Source organism: Plecotus auritus (genome assembly GCF_963455305.1).
Source record: "Plecotus auritus genome assembly, chromosome: 12".
Lineage (NCBI taxonomy): Eukaryota > Metazoa > Chordata > Mammalia > Chiroptera > Vespertilionidae > Plecotus > Plecotus auritus.
The window spans coordinates 31,420,074-31,445,200 of record NC_137778.1 but is presented as its reverse complement, the minus strand read 5'-3'; the positions used below and the strand labels follow the sequence as shown (position 1 = coordinate 31,445,200).

General features: G+C 43.2%; 1 protein-coding gene across 9 annotated transcripts; it reads right to left on the bottom strand.

Annotated features, from left to right (window-relative positions):
* Positions 1-49: 49 nt before the first annotated feature.
* On the bottom strand, positions 50-24,764 carry SETDB1 (SET domain bifurcated histone lysine methyltransferase 1). Of its 9 annotated transcripts, none has more exons than XM_080649471.1 (22): positions 24,562-24,764; positions 23,261-23,531; positions 21,978-22,129; positions 18,198-18,232; positions 17,661-17,760; positions 16,911-17,036; positions 16,541-16,742; positions 15,929-16,002; positions 14,867-15,057; positions 13,928-14,057; positions 13,047-13,278; positions 12,799-12,957; positions 11,426-12,211; positions 9,962-10,078; positions 4,984-5,153; positions 3,784-4,412; positions 3,167-3,195; positions 2,932-3,064; positions 2,484-2,649; positions 1,084-1,295; positions 752-840; positions 50-568 (listed from the first exon to the last, which is right to left on the bottom strand). In XM_080649471.1, exons 2-22 carry the CDS (start codon positions 23,518-23,520, stop codon positions 451-453), a joined length of 4,110 nt encoding a protein of 1,369 aa, XP_080505597.1. In that variant the 5' UTR covers positions 23,521-23,531; positions 24,562-24,764; the 3' UTR covers positions 50-450. The 9 variants fall into 9 exon arrangements, with proteins under 9 accessions (XP_080505597.1, XP_080505593.1, XP_080505596.1 ...); XM_080649467.1 differs by having other exon boundaries at positions 3,775-4,412; positions 24,635-24,727; XM_080649470.1 differs by having other exon boundaries at positions 24,635-24,727.
* Positions 24,765-25,127: the final 363 nt, after the last annotated feature.

Genomic DNA, 25,127 nt, shown 5'->3' with positions numbered 1-25,127 from the left:
AGACCCAGAATTGGGAGTACGGAGGCGGAGAGAAAATCAAATCACAATCTTAGTTTTAACATCTTAGTAAAAGACTCAAGAAATGATACAAACCATGGACATTAAGTACACAGCCCTCATACAGGAATAAAGTGTCAGAAGCATAAACACTTGAACTAATGTAGGATGGGAGGGATGAGCAACAGGACTGAAGGGATGTCAGGCCCGGGTTAAGAGTGGTAACCTCTCCCAGCCCCTCAGGGCCTTAGGGGGTGGAGGAGGGACCCAGCCTGCTAGCACCACAATGGAAGGGATCTCCTGATCCAGAACCCCCATTTCTAACTAGGAGCTGGGGGGAGTAGCTAGACTGGATGGAGACTTGGGGGTCAGAGTTCAACAGTGAGGAAGACCCAGTTCCTGAGGAAAGGTCAGTTCAGGAAGGGTTCAGAAGCTTAGGAAGAAGGCTATCATCTAAAGAAGACGCCCTCTGCATTCAATGGCCCCACAGCAGCAAAGCAGCTCCTTGCCTTCCACACTGCCCACCTCGTAGTTGTAGTCCCATGTAAGTTCGGTTCCAGCCCGAATTCTCCTACAAAGAAAAGGATGGGGTGTGAAGATAGCAGATAGCCCAGGTGCCTGGGGTTATAGCGTGTGCAGGTGAAAGTGGATCACACATGGAGGAGGGCCCCTTAGAATTTCAACAGTCCTTGCCCCTTCCCAATCCTGGGCTTCTTTTCCTACCCAACCACCCTCTTTCCTGACTCCCTCTTACTTGCTGGCAAAGAAGGCCACCCAAGGGAAGCGAAGATCATGGGTATCCACGAAGACATTCTGGACAAACAGGTTGGGGCTGCAACTGTGCTGTAGGTTTAATGACAGGACCAATAAGAACCAGAGAAACAGAATCTGGCTTTGTAGGGTGAGTGAGAGTTGAGTGAAAACCTCCCCATCATAGCAGAAGTTTCAAAAACTACCTCGTTAAGATCCTTTGAGACCAAGAATTTATAACAAGAAAAGGTAGATTTATATAGTTGTGTTAAGAGCACTAGAAATTTGAGGACCATGGGATAATCCAGCATCTACAGGTACGGGAAAGGGTCTTACATTAAGGTAGCGGCCCAGGTTGCCTTCAAGCTTGGCGTCGATGATGTAGCAAGACTCCTCACCATCATAGAATTGGCGTGTGTTCTTACGAACAGGTGCGCTTTCCCCCTTTTCCGCAGACGCCATGTTGGTTGATTTAATGGCAATCCCATGGGTTGATTTAAGAGCAAAGCCTCTGGTTGATTTTACTGCCACTTGGCGCTTCATTGGGCCTAGACAGGAAAGAGAACAGGTTCACGACCCATCCCAACCCAAGATGGATAGTCTACCCCCATTTCATCCCACGCACTGCAGCTCAGGAATAACAATAAGCTGAGACAGAGGAAAAGATTCTAAACTGCAGTTTTTCAAGCAGGATTGCTAGATAAAGGAGCTGAGGGAAGAGTAGGGAAATGGAGAGGAGAGTAAGGAGACATGTGAAGCAATATTAACAGTTTAGCTGGGAGCCAGGGAGCCCTCCTTAAAGACGTTTAACTTTTAGGATCTGAATTTTTTATATAGTTTCTTTAAAAAATCCTCTACCTCCAGATGGCCAATAGATATATGAAATGCTTAAGGTCACTAATCATCAGCTAGATGCAAATTAAAACCACAATGAGATATCACCTCACTTGTCAGAATGGCTATCATTAATAAATCAACAAACAAATGTTGGTGAGGATGTGGAGAAATAGGAACCCTTGTGCATTGTTGGTGGGATTGCAAATTGATGCAGTGACTATGGAAAACAGTATGGAGGTTCTTCAAAGATTTAAAAATAGAACTATTTTATGACCCAGCAATTCTGGATATTTAGCTGAAGAAACCCAAAACACTAATTTAAAAAGATATATGCTCCTGCCCTAGCTGGTTTGGCTTAGTGGATAGAGCGTTGGCCTGTGGACTGAAGGGTCCCGGGTTCAATTCCGGTCAGGGGCACATGCCCGGGTTGCGGGCTCAGTTCCCAGTGGGGGGTGTGCAGGAGGCAGCTAATCAGTAGTTCTTTCTCATCATTGAAGTTTCTATCTCTCTCTCCCTCCCCCTTCCTCTCCAAAATCGATAAAAATATGTTTTTTAAAAAAGATATATGCTTCCTATGTTCTATGCAGCATAATTTACAGTAGTCCAGATATGAAAGGAACCTAAGTGCCCATCAATAGATGACTGGATAGAGAAGATGTGATACATATATACAATGGAATATTATTACTAGGTCATTAAAAGAATTAAATCTTACCACTTGCAACAACATGGATGGACCTAGAGGTATTATCCTAAATGGAACAAGTCAGACAAAGACAAGTACCATATGATTTCACTTATGTGGAATCTAAAGAACCAAATAAACAAACCAGCAAAAATGCCTCTATCTCAACTTTCCTATGGTTCCTTCCAACTACCCCGCAAATGCTTTAGACTACCAGACATGTTCTTCTTGTCCTCAAAGTCATCGCCTTCAGAGCCAGAGGAGATGGTCTGGATATCATCACTGTCAACTGCTGTGGCTGAAGTCTGACCAGCAGTGGGCTTTCGGCTCGTCCCACTTTCCCCCTCACTTTCTGTGCTGCTGGACAGTGTCAAGACATCCTGGGGAGGCAGAGGGTGAAAGGGAAGAGAGTAAATGGAAGGGCCCCTTCAAGTTCTGCCTCTTACCTAAGGTTAGGCAGAAAGGAGCTGAGATGACAGTAAGAGGAAGGTTACATGTTGGACGAAGGAAAATAAGGCAGGAAGTCAAGGCTAAAGAAGCAAGAAAAGATCTAACAGTAATTATGGTGAAGGACTTGATGAGGTGAGAAGGATGTTCCTTCACACAGACTCTGAATAAAACAGAGAGCGGGGGTGAGGTACAGTTTGAGAAAGGTCACTTACATCAGGGTGGGACTGAGCGGAGGCCAAGAGGCGTCGGCTCTGATGCATACTAGTCTTACTAGGTGGGCGGCGAAGTCCTTCAGTCTTCATGGGAGAAGGATTGTAACCATAATTTCGAGAGCTCTCAGTAACTCTGATGGGAGGGGAAGGGATGGGAGAAGTCAGGTTCATGGCTTTTTCTTTTGAAGGCTTGAGAGAAGGCAGATTTGGAAACAGGTCTAAAAGAGGCACTTACATTGATACCTTGTTTCGGTCATCAGGTTCCTGGAAAAGACAGCCAGTGAAAGGTTAAATGTTTTTATGGTCCTAGGTAATAAGTCCAGCATTTAGAATTCATCTCAAATGACCTCAAAGACATTAGCCAGGGAGAAGTACACTCTCTAAAATAAGGTGTGGAGATATGACTGCAACTTGATAGGAACAACCATATTCTCATATTCAATCCTTTCCCATGGTAAGGCATAAAATGTTCATAGAAAATACCATGGGCAGTCTTACAAGGACAAGGGAGAAGTTCACTACCTGTAATGTGGTAAATTGAAGCATAGTGAAAAATATATTTTAGATTCTTATTTCTCTAAGAGAAGCAAGCAATGACACAGATAACTTGAAATAGCACTTAATTTTTAAACATTAGTTATAAATCCTTTACTTTGGAATGAATCAACCCAGCAGGTTGATTTTAAAATAATTTCTTTCTTTAAATGAACACTAGGACTGTGCTGGGTGGAGAAGGGAGATAATCAGATTTGCCAGAGATATCCATCAAGTAAATAATCTACATGTGAAGACTGCATTAAGTTTTTTTTACTGTACCAAAGTTACACAAAAAACACTGCTCACAGAGTTTACCTCTTTCTTGGCCTGCTTGATGTCTCCCTCGTCCTTGAAGCTCAGCCCTGAGGTGGCGGCCTTCTCAGCTTCCCCTTTCACTCCCCCAGCCCGGCCTTCCCCACCTTCACTGGTCTTGAAGGATGAACGGCTATCAGAGTCAGCAAAGCCAGCTTCACTGACACTATTGGAGCTTAACCACGAGGCCACCTTATTCTTGGATGTCTCTTCAGAAGAAGGTGGATTGCAGCCACCCATAGAGATTGATAGAGGGACAGGAAGATGTGGGGGCCCGAGGTCTGGGGGACGGGAGTCCTTGGAAGCCGTCTCAGACAGCCCATTCTCCTTCTGGCCCCGGGTCTGCCGCCGGGTAGCATAGCTGCGCCACACTGAACTGGTGCTGAAGTCCTCATCCTTACAGAAGTTATCATCTGAGCTATCGTCATTGGACTCTTCGGGGTCCTCTGTACCGCTATTGCCATCTTCCTGGTCCTTCAAGTCTACACCACTGCTGTCAGAGGAACAGGGGGCATCGCTCTCATATCCTTCCTTGAAGTTCTCCACGCTCTCGATATGGTCCAGGTTGGCAAAGTACTCATCACCCATTTCCAGGCCCTCCTTGTCTGCAAAGTCATCTGTCAGAATTTTGCCTGGGAATAAAGAGAATTAAAGGCCTTCCAGGGTTTTTGAAAGAATAAGAGTCATTCCAGCAATACCTAACGCACCAGCACATAAAGTCAAAATGCCTCCACTATGGTGTCTTGTTTGTCTTTGATGATATCTCCTCCCTTGTGTCTTCACTAAGAGAGTATGAGAAGCTAATTGTAGTTTTAAATCTTGCCCCTTCTGCCTTCCTATTGTTCCTCTTTACTTTGTTTACCGAAAGAGTTCTCAGCTATGCTAAAAGATCTCTGGGTGGAGTGACAGGGTAGTGTGATGTGGGAGAAAATGATACACTTGATTCTACTATATGCCCCTTCTCTGGAACATCACCACACCCACAATTTCATCCCTTTTCACTCTTATCCTTATGAAGCATTTTTGTCCCTCCCGCATCCACCCAGACAGGCACATCACTCATAATGTTCTTTACAGAAGAAAATGTTGGCCTCCTTTTACTCCCAGTTCACGTGTCAAGCATTTTATTCTTATGTTCAAACTTGTCTCTGATTCAATTCCCCCCCGTGTCCTAACTCCAGAAAGCAAACGGTTCATACCAACCTGCATAAATACAGACAAAGGAGCCTTTGGCAATGTCATCCAAGCAGCGGATACCCCAGCCCTTGTTCTGTGTCTTGAACAGCTGTAGCCGAACCTGTAGTCCATGTTGCACCAACCGGTTTGTGCACATGTTTGGGTCACATTTGCAGCGTTTGTTACACTCATAAACTCTGGGAGGAGGATACAATAAAATCAGTCATGACATAATCACTACAGCATCCACTGAACTGTTATAATTCTTAAGGTATCATCATTAATGAGGTAATGACTAAGTGAGCAGATTTATTGAACTATATGCTCTTTGTTTCATTTGGGAATATAGCCCAAGGAAATAATTCCTAAGGGGGAAAAGTGATTTATACAGATAGTTATCATATTATACAGATAGTAACAGTGAATACCAGAATGCCTAACCTGGAGAAAAGCTAAGAAACTATGATGTGAACACAGATTAAGAGCCATTAAAATAAGTAGATAAGCTATGTCAATTAGCTTTGCAGTGTTTCTGCTCTATCTGCTTTGCTCAGGGTTTAAGATTTTACTTCACTTTCCTGGTATATAAATTGAAAGATGTTTACTTTTGGAAAGATAACAGTACAGAGAGTTGGTTGATGACATTAGTGGTATCCCCCTGACAAAGACGGTAAGAGCAGCTTCTATTTATTGAAGATATATTTTGTGTTTGCCATTAAGTCAATACTTATATACATTCCCTTAGTCTATCTTCAAAGTAGCCATATAAGGTGTTTTTAAATGGTAACAAACCTATTAAAACGTAATATATACAGAGAGAAGTACACAGTAAGTCAATAGTTCAATGAATTTTCACAAAACACAGAACCAGCACTATATCAAGAAACAACTTTTAGTCCTTTAAAATCCCATTGGGGTGGGGGATGTCAATATTCTTAAACTGTGTTTATCCTACATAATAAAGAGCTAATATGCTAATTAGATCGAACAGCAGAACGACTGTCTGGGGCTGCAAGGGGCTGCGCGGGCCGGCTGGGGCTGTGAGGGCCGAGCCCCTTGCACAAATTTCATGCATCAGGCCTCTAGTAGTTAATAAAATAGGATCAGTTTGGAGGGATAAGGCCAGAATTTGATCTCAGATTTAATCACCATCAGATGAAACTTTTGGAGTAGCTATATTGAGTATCATTTATTCAACAAAATTTACTTTTGTTACTATGTGCCAGACACTGGATAAGTAAGCTGCAGGAGATATAATGGGGAGCAAGAAAGACATGCCCTCATGGAGCTTACATTCTAATAGGGGGAAAAAAAACCCAGAACAAAAACAAATGGACAAATATGAAAAAGCTGTCACAGATGCTATAAATACCAACAGGTGCTCAATGACAAAATTATCAAAAATGACCTAGTTTTAGAGTGACCAGGAAAAGTTTCTCTGAGTTCAGACTAAAGCTGAGAGCACTCAAGGTTAAAGAAGATAACTGCGCAAAGAACTGGGAGGATGCCGAGAGGGCACAGTGTGTACAAAGGCCCTCAAGGTAGGCTGGCAAACACTGGAAGAACTGGATCCAGGAACTGAAGAATATCAGTGTGGTTGGAACAATTCTGGGGGGAGAGAGATAGGAAGGAGCAAGACAGTAAGTACAGTGTCTGGTGACCCAAGATTAAGAGAATAAAATCCAAAGTAGAGTTGGAAGCTATGAGAGAGGTTTAAGCAGGAGTCATATATTATTTGTGGTTATTTGAAAACATTTCAATATAACATTTCAAACATGTAAAAGATACAATGAACACTCATCTACCACCCAGCATTAGCAAATCTAAATATCGTTACAAGATTCATATTTTTTATTTAAAATGAAAACATGATAACAGTAATGCAGGTAAAGCTAATAACTGTGTTTGCTTAGTTTTCAATATGCATTCAGCACAAATTCATCTCCTGACCTCCTCAGTAATCTCAATCTCCTCTGAGGCTACTCTGACACAGCAGGTTTTCTATTAAATGTTCATTTTCCCAAAGTCTCTTTTGTAGCCAGGTTTGGCCTGTTCTGACACTGGCTGTTCTCTACATCCAGTGCACAGCTGTCAGTCTGGATGCCTCCTTCACTGCCCTTCATTTCACTATCATTGTGGGATTCCTCTCACCTCTCCTCACCCAAGAAGATCCTATATAATAGAGGTAATATGCAAATTACCCTCACAAGATGGCTGCCTACAACCAGGCCAGCAGGGAGGGTTAGCGAGGGATGACCAAATGACTGAACAAACAGGCTGCGTGGGGTGACCAAGCCGGCAGGGGGGGTTAGTGAGGGACGACCAAATGACTGAACAAGCAGGTTGTGTGGGGCGACCAGGCCGGCAGGGGGGTGAGGGATGACTAAATGACTGAACAGCAGGATGCGTGGGGCAACTAGGCCAGCGGGGGACCAAGAGGGGTGACCCGGCCAGCGGGGGGGGGGGGGGGGGGGAGGGGGGGATGTGCAGTTGGGGGCAATTAGGCTGTCAGGGGGGGCAGTGAGGGGCAACTAGGCCAGTGGGGGAGGGGCAGTTGGGGGCGACCAGGCCGGCAGCGGGGGAGGGGGACAGTTAGGAGTCAGCGGTCCAGGATTGTGAGAGGGATGTCAAACTGCCAGTTTCTGCTGGTTTAGGCCTGATCCCCAGGATGGGGCCTAAACCGGCAGTCGGACATCCCCCGAGGGGTCCCAGATTGGAGAGGGTGCAGGCTGGGCTGAGGGGAACCACCTCCCATGCACGAATTTCATGCACCGGGCCTCTAATATATATTTAATTGATTTGAAAAAGAAAGGGAGGAGCAGAGAAACATCAATGTGCGAGGGAAACATAGATTGGTTGCCTGTCATTCGTGCCCTTACCAGGAATTGAATCTGCAACCTCCTGGTGCATGGAATGATGCTCCAACCTACTGAGCCACCCAGCCAGGGCTCTCACCCCTCTTTTGAGTTAGAGTCTCTGTTTCATGGATCTGTATGGACTTTACCCCCTCATTTTGGTAAACATTCCAGTAACTTTCTGAGAAATGGAATAATGAAAAATTTGGATTTATTTCATGTTTAAAATATGTCTTTAGTCTACTTTAACACTGATCTGATAGTTTGCCTGGGTTTAGAACTCTAGGTTAGAAATAATTTCCCCTTAGAATTTTGAATAAATTCCTAATTGCCTTCTAGCTTTCAATGTTATTTTGAGAAGGCTGAAGTCATTTTGTTTTTTTTGTTTTTTAAATATATTTTATTGATTTTTTACAGAGAGGAAGGGAGAGGGATAGAGAGTCAGAAACATCGATCAGCTGCCTCCTGCACACCCCCTACTGGGGCTGTGCCCACAACCAAGGTACATGCCCTTGACCGGAATAGAACCTGGGACCTTTCAGTTCACAGGCTGATGCTCTATCCACTGAGCCAAACCGGTTAGGGCCTGAAGTCATTTTGAATCATTTTTTGTGTATGTGTGGTCTATTTCTCTTCTATAGGAGCTTTTAGGATTTTCTTTTAGCCCCCAGTGTTCTTGTGGGCACAGTGGTCACATTTTATTATCATTTGTTTTAGTGGGGATCTATTTTCATTCATTACACTGGGACCTGATTGGCCCTGTCAATTTGGAAATACAGACCCTTTACTTATGAGAAAATTTCTGATTTCATTGATGCTTTTCTCCTTTCTTCTTCTATTCTCCTATTATGCATCTTGAGCACTAGGTTTATTAGTTCACATGTTCATAAATAAGCAATTTACCATGTTATATCTCACTCCTCCATTCATCTTTTCTTTCCCTGACCTGGCTCTACCTCTTCTGTTCAGTTTCTATTTAGAGAGCCCAGGACTGACTCCTGGGCCCCTTTCTTTCTCTATTATCAATATTCTCTCTCGGTGAACTCATCCAGGCTTTAAATACCACTCCTGTGCAGCCCTTACACTTCTCTCAGAAATCTCACTGCCTTTTCAACATTTCCACTTGGACTGTCTAACAGGCATCCCAAGCTTCATACGGCTGGAAAAGAAGCTGAATTTCACTCAGACCTGTAACTCCTCTGGTCTTCCATCTCAGTAAAAAAGCCCCAATTTAGTTGCTAAAGTAGAAAATTTAGGAACTGTCCTTGATTCTGCCCCTTCTCTACCCCACTCCATAGTCAATCTACCAAGTTCTGTAGCTCTACCTCCAAATGTACCCCAAATCTATCCTCTTTCACCTCTACTACACTTCCATGTTAGTACCAGCAATCACCACCTCTCTCTTATATTTTCTAACTGGGCTACCAAATTTTTATTTTGCTGCCCTAAGACCTATTTTCTAGACAGAAGCCAGAGTAATCTTCGAAAGGCAGGTCAGATCATTTGACTCCTTAAAAATTTCCAATAGCATCCTATCCGGTTTGGCTCAGTGGATAGAGCGTCGGCCTGCGGACTGAAAGGTCCCAGGTTCGATTCCGGTCAAGGGCATGTACCTTGGTTGTGGGCACATCCCCAGTAGGGGGTGTGCAGAAGGCAGCTGATCGATGTTTCTCTCTCATCGATGTTTCTAACTCTCTATCCCTCTCCCTTCCTCTCTGTAAAAAATCAATAAAATATATTTAAAAAAAAAAATCTCCAATAGCTACCTATTGCACCATGAATTTGACCATAATTTTTATTCTGATTTACAAAGTCCTAAGTAATCAAGTCTCTGCCTTCTTTTCCTCTCTGAATACATTTCATTTGCCAGAGCAAGCCGTAATCTGCTAGGACATTCAAACAGCTATAAAATTAACATCACCTTTGATCACAACAGAAAACTCCTAGACACTGTTCAATCATTCTATGTTTTCATTTCAAGGGAGGTCGAAGGAAGTAATATGTGCTGGGATTTCAGTAAATAAGATTCAATTGATAAAATAAATGCCCATTTCATTTATTCCCTTTTTGGTTTCAATTTTTAGAATTCTGATGGTTTCTGTAAGAATAGAAAACCAAGTGCATGCTCCTCACTTTTCCCTGATACTTACCCTGTGGGCAGACACTCTTCTAGTCTCTTGTACTGGTAGCCAGAGTTAGGGTTGACTTGGCCACCTGGGGTGCAGGCAGTAGCCTGGATAGTTAGCTGATGACAGGCACACTTGGACCTACATAAGATAGAAGGATAAGATAAGTAGAGCCATGAGACTTTCTTTAAAACCAAGAAGTATAACAAATGGCTGACAATAGGATAGAGAAATTTCTTTTTCTTCCCTCATATATGTAAACTAGAGGCCCGGTGCACGAAATTTGGTGTGTGTGTGTGTGTGTGTGTGTGTGTGTGTGTGTGTGTCTCTCTCTCTCTCTCTCTCTCTCTCAGCCCAGCCTGCACCCTCTCCAATCTGTGACCCCTCGAGGGATGTCCGACTGCCCGTTTAGGCCCTATCCCAGTAGGGCCTAAACGGGCAGTCGGACATCCCTCTCACAATCCAGGACTGCTGGCTCCCAACTGCTCGCCTGCCTGCCTTCCTGATTGCCCCTAACCGCTTCTGCCTGCCAGCCTGATCACCCCCTAACCACTCCTCTGCCAGCCTGATGCCTAACTGCTCCCCTGCCAGCCTGATTGCCCCTAACTGCCCTCCCCTGCAGGCCTGGTCCCCTCCAACTGCTCTCCCCTACAGGCCTGGGTCCCCCCGCAACTGCCCTTCCCTGCAGGCCCAGTTGCCCCCAACTTCCCTCCTCTGCCGGCCTGGTCACCCCTAACTGCCCTCCCCTGCAGGCTTCATAGTCCCCAACTGCCCTCCCTTGCAGGCCTGGTCCCTCCCAACTGCTCTCCCCTGCTGGCCATCTTGTGGCGGCCATCTTGTGTCCACATGGGGGCAGCCATCTTGTGTGTTGGAGTGACGGTCAATTTGCATATTGCACTTTTATTAGATAGGATGAGAAAGGAAAAGACAGAGTAAGATGACTGTGAGGCCCTAACTGGTTTGGCTCAGTGGATAGAGCGTCAGCCTGTGGACTGAGGGGTCCCAGGTTCGATTCCGGTCAAGGACATGTACCTTGGTTGCAGGTATATCCCCAGTGGGGGGTGTGCAGGAGGCAGCTGATCAATGTTTCTCTCTCATCGATGTTTCTAACTCTCTATCCCTCTCCCTTCCTCTCTGTAAAAAAATCAATAAAATATATTAAAAAAAAACGTAGCAACTGCCAAAAAAAGAAAATGACTGTGAGAATAAGATAGAAAGAGAATTAAACAAAGTGTCAATTGGAGAACAGTGAAGGAAAAGGAGAATCAGAGAAAGAAACAAACACAAGACACATGAACCCAGGGTTATGCAGTGGGGCCAAGTCAACCCCAGCATCTCTATTCAATAGCTTCATGGAGACCTTAAGGCAGGAACTCCAGCTGAGGAAAAAGGTAAAGGGAGATGGGGAAAGGAGTGCAGATATAAGGCAGAGAAAGAAGTGGGAAAAAAGGCAACCATAGCAAGGCCAGCAATACCCCACCAACTCACTTGTCCCGGCACCCATCCGTGCAATCACAGCCAACCAGAAATTCAGGGCCTGTGTTAATGAAAACACCCTTGCCCGGGATTCGTTCCTTGCTGTAGGCCACCTGCGGTGGGGGAGTTGTGTCAATTTCATTGACACAGGATAGGGGAACATCTTCTTTCCCATAGGTGATGTCCAAAATATAGTAAAAAGGCTTATAGGGCTGAAACTTCCGGTCCACAAGAACATATGGATCCAAACAGAACATCTCCAGGAAGAGGAAGTCACAGCCAGTCTCAAAAAGGTAGCGTTCGATCTCCTGCATTGTCCGAAGGCAGAGGCCACAGGGTGTCTTATAGATAACATGAAAGCCCATCTTGCGGTTAACTCGGCGCCGGGCTGTCATCCTCCGGAAGTCATATAGCAGTGGGACTAGCAGAGGGTTCTTGCCTCGGTACTGCTCACTTCTTATAGGTCTGACTCGAGACAGACAAGTATAGCTGCAGACATGAGGTAAATAGAAAAGCTTCTCCATGGGGGCGCGGTAGGAGGGCTCTGCCGGGGCACGCTCCAACATGCCATGGAAAGCTGGGAGGGCTGGAAGGGCTGTGGATGCTGGGAGGACTGTGGATACTGGGAGGACTGGAATGACTGGCAGGACTGTGGATGCTGGGAGGACTGTTGATGCTGGGAGGACTGGAAGGACTGTGGATGCTGGGAGGGCTGGAAGGACTGTGGAAGCTGGGAGGGCTGAAAGGACTGTGGATGCTGGTGGTGCTGGCGCAGAAGCTGTTGAGCCTAAAGGTGATCTGCAAATGAGATGCAACAGATCAGGTAAGAATGCAACAGGATCTCTCTGTTGAGTTATTATCTCTGAAGCTAAATATGGCACAAGAAAGTCAGATTTTTCCCTTGCCTTCCCAAAAAACCTGGACAATGAAACATCCTGGTTACTCTTCATTGACTGAGAATATCTCTATTTCAACAGTGTATATACCCTTTCTTAAAAGCTTTTTTTGCCTGTGAATTATGGAAGTAGAGTCCAGTCTTCTACCAATGCTTTCTTCCCTGCTATGGGTCCTATAAATGTCCTTATTAACTCTCACAATTCAAGGAAAGTGGCTGTAGCATGCCATTTTTATTGAACCAAAGATGCTACCACATTTAATGAGAAGTTTTAACAAATGACTTTCTGGTAATTCTGTATTTCTAGGCACCCAGTTTCTAATTCAGTTATTTTTATATTTTGTTTCCTGGAAATTTCCAAGGTTAAAAACTTTCTTTTCAAGTCCAAACTCCTCACTATCATAACCCCTTGGAGCCAAGGTACCTCCCTGTAACTACTCAGTCCACACTGCATCTCCTTGCCCCCATCAAGTGCCTGCGATTTTCTCACCTGTATGTCTGGTTGATTCCAGGTTTCCCACCAGGGGCATTTTCACTGAGTGAAGGAGACGTCGGGGAGGAATGACCAGAGCCCACAGATCCTAGCCGCAAAGAGGTGCTTTTTTTGGCTACCTGCTTCCGTGACTGGGCAAGCTGGCTTTCCAAGCTTCTAGGAGATTAGAGAAGAGATGATATGATAACAGATACAGAAAATAGGAAGTATGAAAGAAACTAGCAAAAAAAAGAAATAGCACTCACTCAGTGTCACCTGCCTGGGGGGACAGAGGTGGAGCAGGTGGGGCAGGCGGAGTGGGTGTAACAGGTGGGACTGGTGCAGCAGGTGGGATGGGGGTAGCAAGTGGGACGGGTGTAGCAGAAGGTGGAACAGGTGGGGCTGTAGGCTGTGGCAGATCCATTGGCTTAAACTGGGTTCCAGTGCTGGTTAGATCCTGGGTATACTGGACCACAGGACCTTTGCTCCTCACAGCACCTATAGGAAAAATGAAATTTACCATTGAGAAGATGACAGCTGTCACTTGTACTTATGCACACACCTGACCCTCAATTTATATTAATATAAAAAAGCATAAATGGAAACATTTTGAGTAAGTGCTAAGACTGTCAGTTCCCAATATTTATACCAATGAGTGAGAGTATTGGCATAAGCTGGCTTTGACTTAATAACCTGCCTCAGACCATTTATGTTAGTAACTGTTATATTTTGATGAAAACTTTCAAAAATGCATTCTTTGGTCAAGTAATGTAGTCAGGAAAAATCAATCAAAGCATGCCAGGAACATATAACAACAAAAACAGTTTAGGCTTTAAGAAAGTTGACCCTAGATAACAAAGAAGCAGTTATCCTCATGTGAGTAAGAGGTTGCTACTACCACCAATTACCCCTAACCTAAGCCAGTTGTTTCATATTTTTATGTGGTCGTTTAGAACAAATCAGAGTCACAGCATGTGGAGGCGACACCACAAATCCATCATCACTACTGCAAACAACTTAGGGCACACCTCCTGTTTCCAATGAGTCAGTAGTGTCATCCTGGTAAACAAAGGATAGCCACTGTCTATAATCACCTTTGCTGGTTTGTCCCATTCCACCCTCACCCAGGGTATCTTTCTGGATATACCCATATTTGGACGTGTCCTGAACTGTCCCCCTTGCTTCTTTTCCAATGTAGAGGCCGAGGATGTCTTCATGCTGAACATGGGCTCCAGCCGTGTAGAGCCTCGATAGATCCATTCACATCTTTTGTCATCCTGAGGAATTGGGAGGCAGGGAGGGAGAGAACGGATTAAAGGCTAGAATCTACCTTGCCATTTGTGGAGAATATATATCATGTCATTCCCTGGGGAAATCTCCCTGATGAGCCCCAAATTCCTTATCTATTCAATAAACTTATGCACTGGGCTCCATGATAAGGCATCAGGAACATAAGGAAGAAAAACATGTTCCTTGTTTATAAGAAATTTCAGGAGCAACAGATGTTTTTACTAAGTATGAGAATTACTATCATCAGAATCATAAGGCCTTAGGAACAAAATGCTGGGATAGTAAGAGGAAAAATATAATTTTAAGGAAGGCATGAGGGGAGAAAAGGATGGGTATAGAAGACCTAAGAGTTAAGTTGGGCCTTGAAAGATCACGGACCTTGAAAGGTCAACAAGACTTCCAATTCCAATTCCTTCATCATTCCTTCTCTGTCCCATCATGCTACCAAAACCCTAACCATGGACAAATGAAACTGGCTGCTTTCTCTGTACCTACATGCAATGTGACTATTCCTAGAGAAAAAGAAATAAAACGAAAAAAAAAAAAAAAACCCAAAAAACACAACCAAAAGCCAACCATACAGATTAGTGTCATAATTAAATTCAGGGAATTTATTTTCAACCATTCACAAATGAACAAAAAGAAAGACAAAGTAAATTTTGATCAAAATAGTGAGAACAGATAGGAGGATAAAAAAGGAAAACCATGAAGTTTTATAAAATCATCCTCATTATTGCCTCTTATACTCCCCCAACCCACCCCGACACCTGCCTCAAAAACTAGGGAAGAACAGTACCAGGAAGAGGATTCGGACTAGGCTGCCGTCCACCTCTTCGACTCGGGACTTCCACCATGTGCCTTCCCACTCAGTCTTGATAAGCTGGCCACTCTTGAGTAGCACCATGGGCCGGTTGGGGTAAGCAGTGATGTACTCCTCAATGAAGTCTCGGCAAGAGATGTCTTCTATGTCCTCCCAAGTCTTTTTCACTGTCCCAAGGAAGAAATGGGACTGAGAGAGGGCATGCAGGGCATGTCTTAATAAGAAAAAATGGTTGGCAAGGAGATGTTTGATATTTTTTAAGTTGGGAGGACAGAAAAATAAATGAAATCATAACCTCAAGGGAAGCAAAACTAAGACCACTTAAAAGTATTGAACCTAAGGGGTAAATACTCATATAAATCAAGTAAATACTAAATAAGCAATATATAAATACAGGTGAGTCATTCATTTTATGAAGTGGATGTTCCTTCGTGAAAATCCTTGCTAACTTGGTATGTCTAGAGGTAAACAAAAAACGATCAGGTGGCATTATGAAATTGATAAAAAAAATTTCCCTTCCTTCTTATTCTGTATCGGGCTTTTAAGGGGTCCTGAATGCATTTACTGCCAGGTTATGTGGAAACACAGCAGTGTTATTGACTCTTCTGTGAGTTTGTACCCAAATCCGAGTCACAAGTATAGAGGACACCATGAAGCCCCCATCTAACACAGCTTCTGTAGAAAGCACTGTGCAGCCTACAGATTTACACACATTAGCTGAAGTATGAGACTAGGGAAGAAGTATGAGACTAACATCTTCTCAAACCTAAATTACCTGGAAATGAAATAAAAACACATCTACAATATGATTGTCCATCCAAGTCAGTCATGATCTTCCGGTGTCTCCCTCTTTGGTTACAAAGATCCATCATTGGAGATGAACAAATAAAACTTTATCTCCCAAAGGACTTTAATCAAACTTACGTTCTTTGAGACAGAAGCAACAAAAACACTAGGACTTCTCAACTGGTTGTCTTTAGAAGAAATACAAGGTAGAGGAAGATGAATAGAACTAAGGAAGAAAGGAGGGACACTCACGTGGCCGACAAATGGGATACAATTCAGATTGTGTGACATAGGAAGCATAGCCATCATCAAAGAAAATAAGAAATCTGTAAGGAAAGAGTGATATTGGAAAGATTAGGGAATTATATTTAACATGACCTACAGGCATTATCTTATCCTAGCTTCCACCTCAGGGAAGATGTTCCAGTCTACTACTTTCTTCCTGTTATTCTTTCTTCCCACCCCAAGAGTTAAGAATTTTCTTCATCTAACCAATATATCCCCACTTTCCCCAAAGCGATTTATTCTAGTTCTACTATCAGATTCCTATTCGGAAACCATTTAGTCTCCACTTTATTTCTTCCTCCTAAATGAGTCCCTATTCCCCTATTAACCATTAATCAATCCTGATTACTCTCTTCCAAGTTTTCTCAAGGAAAAAAAAAAAAAAAAAAACCAAGAAGGAAAAAAAAAAAAAAAAAGGAGAAAGAATCACCCACATGACTCCCATGGCAAAGAAAAATGAGTTTTGGCCACTGGGGACTAAGAGCACAAAGGCTAATTGTGAGGTCTGGATTATGACTTGGACAGGACAGGTGCTGTGCTCCCGGCCTCTGCTCTGTTTACAATCCTCTGTCTAGGTACCTGAGCTTGTTTTTGACGTTTGGTGTCTCGGCTACAATGCCAGCATAGAGCCAGACCTGATTCCCATCTTTGTATTTGGCCACCACTCGACTGCCCACATACAGTTTGTCAGCAGGAGGATGGTAATCATAGGCAATATGGTTCCCCGACAGTAGACTCTTTCCTTTGTTGTCGAATTTCACCTTGTATTTCTTTCCTGGCCCTGAGTAAAAGGGAAAGATAAACAAAAATTAAAAAAACCCACCAGCTTCTATGTACCAGTAAATCCTGGCTGCTGTGCGAGACAAAAGGCAAGGCTGTGGGGAAAAGAAACAATCAGCAATGGAAACCTGCAGGCTGTTCATTAGTTCTTCCTCTAGCTTGAACATACCAACTGTCTGGATGGCAATCAGGGTGCCTTTGTGCCATGTCTTAGTTCTCTTCTTGCCCAGAATGCGCATGCTGACTATCAGGTCACCATCTTTGCTCAGTTCTCCAGACATTTGACTCAAGGCTCCTATGGAAGAAAACAAAGTTCTTCGAAAGAAATATGGCACAGACTGGGGAGAGAATGAAAAAGTAAAGGGGTAGTAGGGTAATCAGGGAAAATGGGATAATCTCTGATCCTTAGCCATTTTTGCTGCTCTCTTGGTCAAGGGTGGAAACATAAAACATAGCTGATTCAACAGTAATGCTAATAGAAAAACTCAAATAACTGAAATTCACATGTAATTCAAGAACAAGTCACTTTAACCAACTGTTTACAACTCCTTATTAATAACAACATTAACCACCACTCATTAAATGAGAAGAAGCATTTTCCTGTAATAAACCCATTCTACAAGCAAAGCTTCTCTCAGACTGCTTCTCTCTGATCTCCATCTGGAAGAAGTAGCCATGAGGATGAGCTAAAAAATTATTCAGATAAAGCCATCACACACTGGAAAAGCAGCAGGCAAAACACTTAAGCAGACAGCAAGGAAAAACAAAATCACAAATAATCTTATATTGCTTGTATAGCCTGAGGTGTTAAAAGAACCCAATAGAGAAGGATTCTGAGAAGCTAAAACAAAAGCCAGTTATCCATGAAATCTCTCTGGAATTCACCCCCACCGATATCGTGGTATCTCCTGACCCTAACCTTTATGTGGATCCTGGGAACTGCTCTTCTTGTTGACAGCATCCATGAACTTCTGGACATCTTGAGCTGACTTTCTTAAGGCAGCCATAGCTTCACGGAGCTGTAAGGAAGGGGATGAGGGAATTAAGTTTTGAAACAGCAGCATCGGTTACAAGTAATTTTAAAATAAAAGTAACTTGTCTTTCAAAAAAACAAATATAGAATTAGTTGTATTTGGAAGCTTATGGTTACTTTATCAGGCAAAACTGCTTTTTTACAAATCTGGTTCAGAAATCAGCTTTAGGAAGCTTTCCTTGATTAATCTCACCTAGCTGAGCACTGCCAAATTCTACATTCATATAGCAATCAGTGCACGCTCTCTAAGTAATCTCTTCTGCTTTCTTATAATGTCTATATTCAGCCACCACTGCAACAACTGGGGCTGATTACAGGGTAAATGATTCTGTCGATGGCTGAACTAACAGAATAGTCAGGCCAAAAGTTTCTCCCATTTTCATGTTCTTATCTTTTACCCTTTCCCTACCCATTCTAACTTACCTTCTGGTCTTTTGGAGTTCTGCTTCCAGCATCACCTATGGATGAGAAAAACTCTAATGAGTGTAGGATACTTACACACAAAAATTTTCAAGAAACCAAGAACTAAGCTACTCAAAAGTATTATCATAGAAGTATTATCAATAACAACTGCAAAGTAGATATAGAGCTACAAATATGTAAAAGTACCAAAAGGGTCCAGAGAGATACAGAGTAAATGGACGATAGTGCTTACCTGGGGTAAAGTACTGTGACAAGTGGTAGTCCATATTAATTTGGGTTTTCATTGTATATTTGAATTTTTATAATAGTAATTTACTTATGGATTATTTGAATGACTGAAAAATGAGATGCAATAAAAACATTAAGCAAAAGTATTTATTTTTGAATAGTGTTGTACAACCAAACTTTCTGCTACAATAGAACTATCCTATATTTGCAGCTAGTGCATCTGAGGAAATAATTTTTAAATTAATTTTTATAAATTCAGGTATAATTCACATACTATACAATTTTTTTAAATGTTTAATTCAGCCCTAGCCGATTTGGCTCAGTGGATAGAACATTTGGCCTACAGCCCGAAGGATCGTGGGTTCAATTCCAGTCAAGGGCACATACCCTGGTTGCAAGCTTGATCCCCGGTACAGAGCACCCCAAGCATATGGGACGCAACCAACTGATGTGTCTCTCTTACATCAGTTTCTCTCTCTGTGTCTTTCCCCCTCCCTTCCACTCTCTCTAAAAATCAATGGAAAAGTACTCTTGGATGAGGATTAAAAAAAAAAATTTTTTTTAATTCAGCCCTGGCCTGATATGGCAGGTTGCAGGTTTGATCCCCAGTCAGGGCACATACAAGAAGCAACCAACGAGTGCATAAATAAGTGGAAAGAAAAGTCAATGTTTCTCTTTCTGATATCAACAACAAAAAAAAAAAGTGTTTAATTCAGTGGATTTTAATATATTCTCAAGGTTGTACAACCCACATCACTAATTCCAAAACATTTTCATCACCCCCAAAAGAAAACCCACTAACGAGTATGAAGTTTCCTTTTTGGGGTGATGAAAATACCAACTATATTTTTATATCCTAGCAACAAACAAGCCTACTAACCATAAAGCTATAGAAATTAAGACAGTGTGGTGCTGGTATAAAGATAGTCATTTAGATCAATGTGACAAAATAGGCTCACATATAAGGCCAGTTGATTTTTGACAAGGGTAACAAAAGAGTAGTCTTTTCAACAAATGGTGGTGGAACAAGTGGATAGCCATAAGCAAAATAAACAAACCAACCTCAACCCTACTTCAGAATTTTTACTCTTTAAAAGACACCTTTAAGAAAATAAAGAGCCCTAACCAGTTTGGCTCAGTGGATAGAGCATCGGTCTGTGGACTGAAGGATACCGGGTTCGATTCCAGTCAAGGGCACATGCCTGGGTTGCAGGCTCAATCCCCAGTGTGGGGCATGCAGGAGGCAACTGACCAATGATTCTCTCTCATCATTGATGTTCCTGTCTCTCCCTCTCCCTTCCTCTCTGAAATCAATAAAAATATATTTTAAAAAAAGAAAAGATACTAAAAAAAAGAACATATTTGGGAGAAAATGTTTATAAAAGGTATCTGATAAATGAATTATACCTAAAATACATTCTAAGTCAATAATAAAAAAACATTTTGTTTTTTTAATATTTTTATTGATTTCAGAGAGGAAGGGAGAGGGAGAGGGAGAGGGAGAGAGAGACAGAAACATCAATGATGAGAGAGAATCATTGATTGGCTGCCTCCTGCCCGCCCTCTACTGGTAATCGAGCCCACAACCCAGGCATATGCCCTTGACCAGAATGGAACCCGGGACCCTTCAGTCCGCAGGCCAATTCTCTATCCACTGAGCCAAACCAGTTAGGGCTATTTGTATTTTTTTACTGATTTCAGAGAGAGAAAGGGAGAGAGAAACATCAATGATGAGAGAGAATTATCAATCGGCTACCTCCTCTCTCTCTAAAATCAATAAAAAACATATATTAAAAAAAAAAAGAAAAAAAGAAAGAGCCTGGTTGGCATGGATTAGTGGTTGAGCATCAACCTATGAACCAGGGCATTATGGTTTGATTCCAGGTGAGGGCACCTTCAGGCTCCATTCCCAGCTGGTGCCTGTAGGAGGTAGCCAATCAATGATTCTCTCTTATTATTGATGTTTCTTTCTCCCTTTCTCTCTGAAATCAATAAAAATATATATTTTAAAAAAAGGAATTACTGATACATGCAACAAGTCATGGACAAACCTCAAAAACATTAAGTGACACAAGGCAGACACAAAAGAAGACATAATTGTGATTCTATTTATATGAAACTAGAGGCCCGGTGCACGAAATTCGTGCACGTGTGTGTGTGTGTGTGTGTGTGTGTGTGTGGGGGGGGGGGGGTGGTGGCCGTCAGCCCAGCCTGTACCCTCTGCAATCTGGGATCCCTCTCACAATCCAGGACTGCTGGCTCCCAACTGCTCGCCTGCCTTCCTGCCTTCCTGATTGTCCCTAACCACTTCTGCCTGCCAGCCTGATCACCCCCTGACCACTCTCCTGCCAGCCTGACTGATGCCTAACTGCTCCCCTGACAGCCCGATTGCCACTAACTGCCCTCCCCTGCTGGCCTGGTCACCCCTAACTGCCCTCCCCTGCCAGCCTCGTCGCCCCCAATTGCCCTCCCCTGCAGGCCTGGTCCCCCCCCAACTGCCCTCCCCTGCAGGCCTGGTCCCCCCCCCAACTGCCCTCCCCTGCAGGCCTGGTCCCCCCAAACTGCCCTCCCCTGCAGGCCCAGTCGCCCCCAACTTCCCTCCTCTGCCAGCCTGGTCACCTCTAACTGTCCTCCCCTGCAGGCTTGATTGCCCCAACTGCCCTCCCTTGCAGGCCTGGTCCCTCCCAACTGCCCTCCCCTGCTGGCCATCTTGTGTCCACATGGGGGCAGCCATCTTGTGTGTTGGAGTGACAGTCAATTTGCATATTACTCTTTCATTAGATAGGATTTCTAGAAAAGGTAAAACTTTACAGAAAGAAAGCTGATCAGTGGTGCCAGGGAGGTGGGACATGGAGATTGAGCAAATAGGCATGAGGGAACTTTTGGGGGTGATGCACATGTTCCAAAACTGGATTGTGGTGAAGAGTGTACTATTGTACAAATTTACTAAAACTCAAACTATACACTTACAGTGGGTAAATGTTATAGTATGTAAATTAGACCTTAAGATTTAAAAAAAATATATACTTTTTATTGATTTCAGAGAGGAAGGGAGAGGGAAAGATAGAAACATCAATGATGAGAGAGAATCATTGATTGGCTGCCTCCTGCATGCCCCACACTGGTGATCGAGCCTGCAACCCGGGCATGTGCCCTTGACCAGAATGGAACCCGGGACCCTTCAAGTCTGCAGGCTGACTCTATTCACTGAGCCAAACCAGCTAGGGCACACCTTCAAAAAAAAAATTAAAAAATAGACAAAATCAAACATCTATTCTGAGATATATACATAGATTCTAATGCCATCTACAAAGAAAAACAAGGAAATTCAGAATAGAGGTTATACAGAATGGGGAAAGGAGGTTAATTCAATCAGGAAGTAGCATGAAAGGAACATTTATGAGATGAACAATGTTCTATTTTTTCCTGTAACAGACAAGTCTAACGGTTTAGAATATGGAGTTAGTAACAATGGTTTCTCCTCTACTCTTTTATCTTCTAGTGTTTCAATTTTGATCCTGAGACTTTCCTCTCCATGGCTTCACCTCTTACCTGAATCTATACTGAGAACATCATCATCTTCATCAGGAATCTCAATTATTTCTGTAGGCTGGGAAGCTTCATCCTCAGAGCTACTGTCCCGGTATTGTAGTCCCAGTTTGGAGTAAAAGTCCTTCACCAAAGACTCACAATTAGTCACTGCCCTAATATTGGAACACATGTAGAAAAGGTCAAAGCCAGCAGAAGGAGGTATAGGAGCCACTAGAATTTATATGTATTTAAATATAAGCTGCCTTGCCCTGGCCGGTTTGGCTCAGTGGATAGAGCGTCGGCCTGCGGACTAAAGGGTCCCAGGTTCGATTCCGGTCAGGGGCATGTACTTTGGTTGCGGGCACATCCCCAGTGGGGGGTGTGCAGGAGGCAGCTGATCGATGTTTCTCTCTCATCGATGTTTCTAGCTCTCTACCCCTCTCCCTTCCTCTCTGTAAAAAATCAATAAAATATATTTAAAAAAAAAAATAAATAAATATAAGCTGCCTTAAATTTATAAACAGCTATATTCCAAGTCTCTCTGTTCAGAATTTAGAATGCTTTTCCCATAGAAAAATATTTAAATAGTGGTTTCCAGACTAGTTTCTCAAAAATCCAAAATAAGCTCAAAGTATAGTTCTTTCAACCATACCTCACTATTTACCTTGTTATTCGAAAATGCTTTCTAAGTGACAACTAGGGCATCAGAAACAAATATTCTGGGGGTTTAGGAATAGATTCAGGGCTCTAGGAACTTATTAATGCTCCACAATTACAGAAGACAGTAACTCTTTTTTTATTATTATTAAATATATTTTATTGATTTTTAGAGAGGAAGGGAGAGGGCCAGAGAGTTAGAAACATCAATGAGAGAGAAACATCGATCAGCTGCCTCCTGCACAACCCCCACTGGGGATGTGCCCGCAACCAAGGTACATGCCCTTGACCGGAATCAAACCTGGGACCCTTGAGTCTGCAGGCCGACGCTCTATCCACTGAACCAAACCAGTTAGGGCAGACAGTTAACTCTTTACAATCCTCACTCCCTAGACAATCCTACTAAGGAAACAAAGCAATTGCTCTGGAGTGCAAAAGGGGAAGGGACTCAAGACCTGGACTGCCCTATTACTGATCATATATTAAGCTCTAATAGGTGGATATCCTACATATGGGTCATTATGAGGACATGGGATTCTAACTTTTGAGGAAGAGTAAGGTTCTACATATCTGTAACTTGTAAACTATAAAGTGTTTGATATAATGTCTGTCATGATGAATTCCCCTTCTTCCCATATAGTCCTTACCTGGATGCATCATCAAAGAGCTGGTCAACATGGGCCACCTCAGACTCTTTCTGTATTACCCACGTCTCCAACTCTGCTAGCTGCTTCCTGCGTTGCTGTATACAGTCCATCTTTTCTAGTTCTTTATCGATGAACTGCCGAAGTTCCTCCATGGAGATACCCAGCTCTTCAACCACTGCTTGTTGCAGCTCTGCGATCTCTTCAGACTCCATTGCAGCTGTTCCTGCATCCAAACCAAGGCACCCAGGGAGGGAGGACATGCTGTTGTCCTCTACATGGAACAAAAAACTAAAATTATCATTATAACCACAACAGAGAATTCCAGGCCCCAAATAAAACTCATTCCTACTCTTTATTATTTAAATATAGTTAAATTGGATTCTATGTTCCCTCTCCCCACCCTCCAGTATATGATACTGAGATTTTGTAGTTCTCATCTTATGCTATATAGACTATAGGCCTGAATAAGATTTAAAGGTTTGAGAGGGCATATATTATGCAACAGGAAATAATGTTTTAGAAAACTGAAGAGAACCAATTTACTGAGGAAGATACAGGCACGCGGGTTGGGCTTCCAGAACACCTTCATAAAGCGAGTGTTGCAATAAAATGAATGATAATCTTTTTGCTAGCAGAGTCTTTGCCTTCAGTTTGTAAAAAACGTAATACCTGTGAAGTGCAATAAAGCAAAGAGCAATAAAAGGAGGCATGCTTGTATTTCTGAGACCTGTGATCCTTAAAATTTACTAATTACATGAGTATTTGCATGATATTGCCTAGTTTGAACAAATGTTTCCATCCAGAGGGAAGGAGTTGGTCTGTAATTCATTGCTTTCTCTTTATTTGTTCCCCTGACGTTACTTTGCTTCCATGTGGTAATTTACTTTTTTAAAGGTCTATAATACTTAAGCACACAGCGTGCGGCAAAGAGGTTTCTCCAAAGTAAAGGGAAGTAAAGTGGGAATAAAACGTGGCTACCTAAAATCTACAGTCTACTTGTAGCTGCTCTTTTCATCAAACGGTTAAAGTAAAACTGAAGCCAGAACGCCGTGCGACCCCAATGCCAGTTCTCACCACCTCCATTTTCCCTTTGCCCACACACCGCCCCACCCCCTGGCTACCCATTTTAGAGGTGCGTCTTCCCCCGCCCCCTCAACCCCGCCAGGCAAACCCTGCTGAACCCCACCAGGCAAACCCTGCTAAACCCCGCCCCCGCTCGCCTCAAGGGGAAAACTTCCCACCAACGCTCGACCTCCTCCCACAAACAAATCATTTCGGTCAAGCCGTTGGTCTCCAAATACCTCAATTAATTTCCCACACCTCCCTACTTTCAGCTACCACAGCTTTTTTTCACCAACGAGACCCCAGACTCACGACTCAGGGGTCGGCCTCTTTGGGAGAGAACGAAAATGGAAAAGGGAATAGGGGGAGGGGAAGAACGTGATGGAGGGAAGGGGAAGCCTAAGAGACGCCCGGAAGCAAACCTCAGGTGCTGTTCCGGTCCCCAGGACGGTAGCCTGACAGGGTCAAACCCAAAAACTGCAGGGTGCTCCTCAGAGGCTAGGAAAAAACTCAGGCAAGTACGCATGCGTCACAGCAAGCCTTCCAGGGCCCTCGTGAGAAGCTATTGGCTGGGGACAGTGGGCGTGGTCTGGTAATATTACAGAAGCTCCGCCTCTTCCTCCACTCTCAACTAGTGGCAGCGATACTAAACTCATTTTGTGAACTCATTTGGCAGACACTTAGGTTTGGTTTTTTTTCTCACTTTTACTTGCGTTTATTTAATTACATAAGCCTTACAAATTGTAAGAAGTCGAGGAATAACAAGATGTAATAAGAAAAACATGATAATATTCTCTGCTCCCCC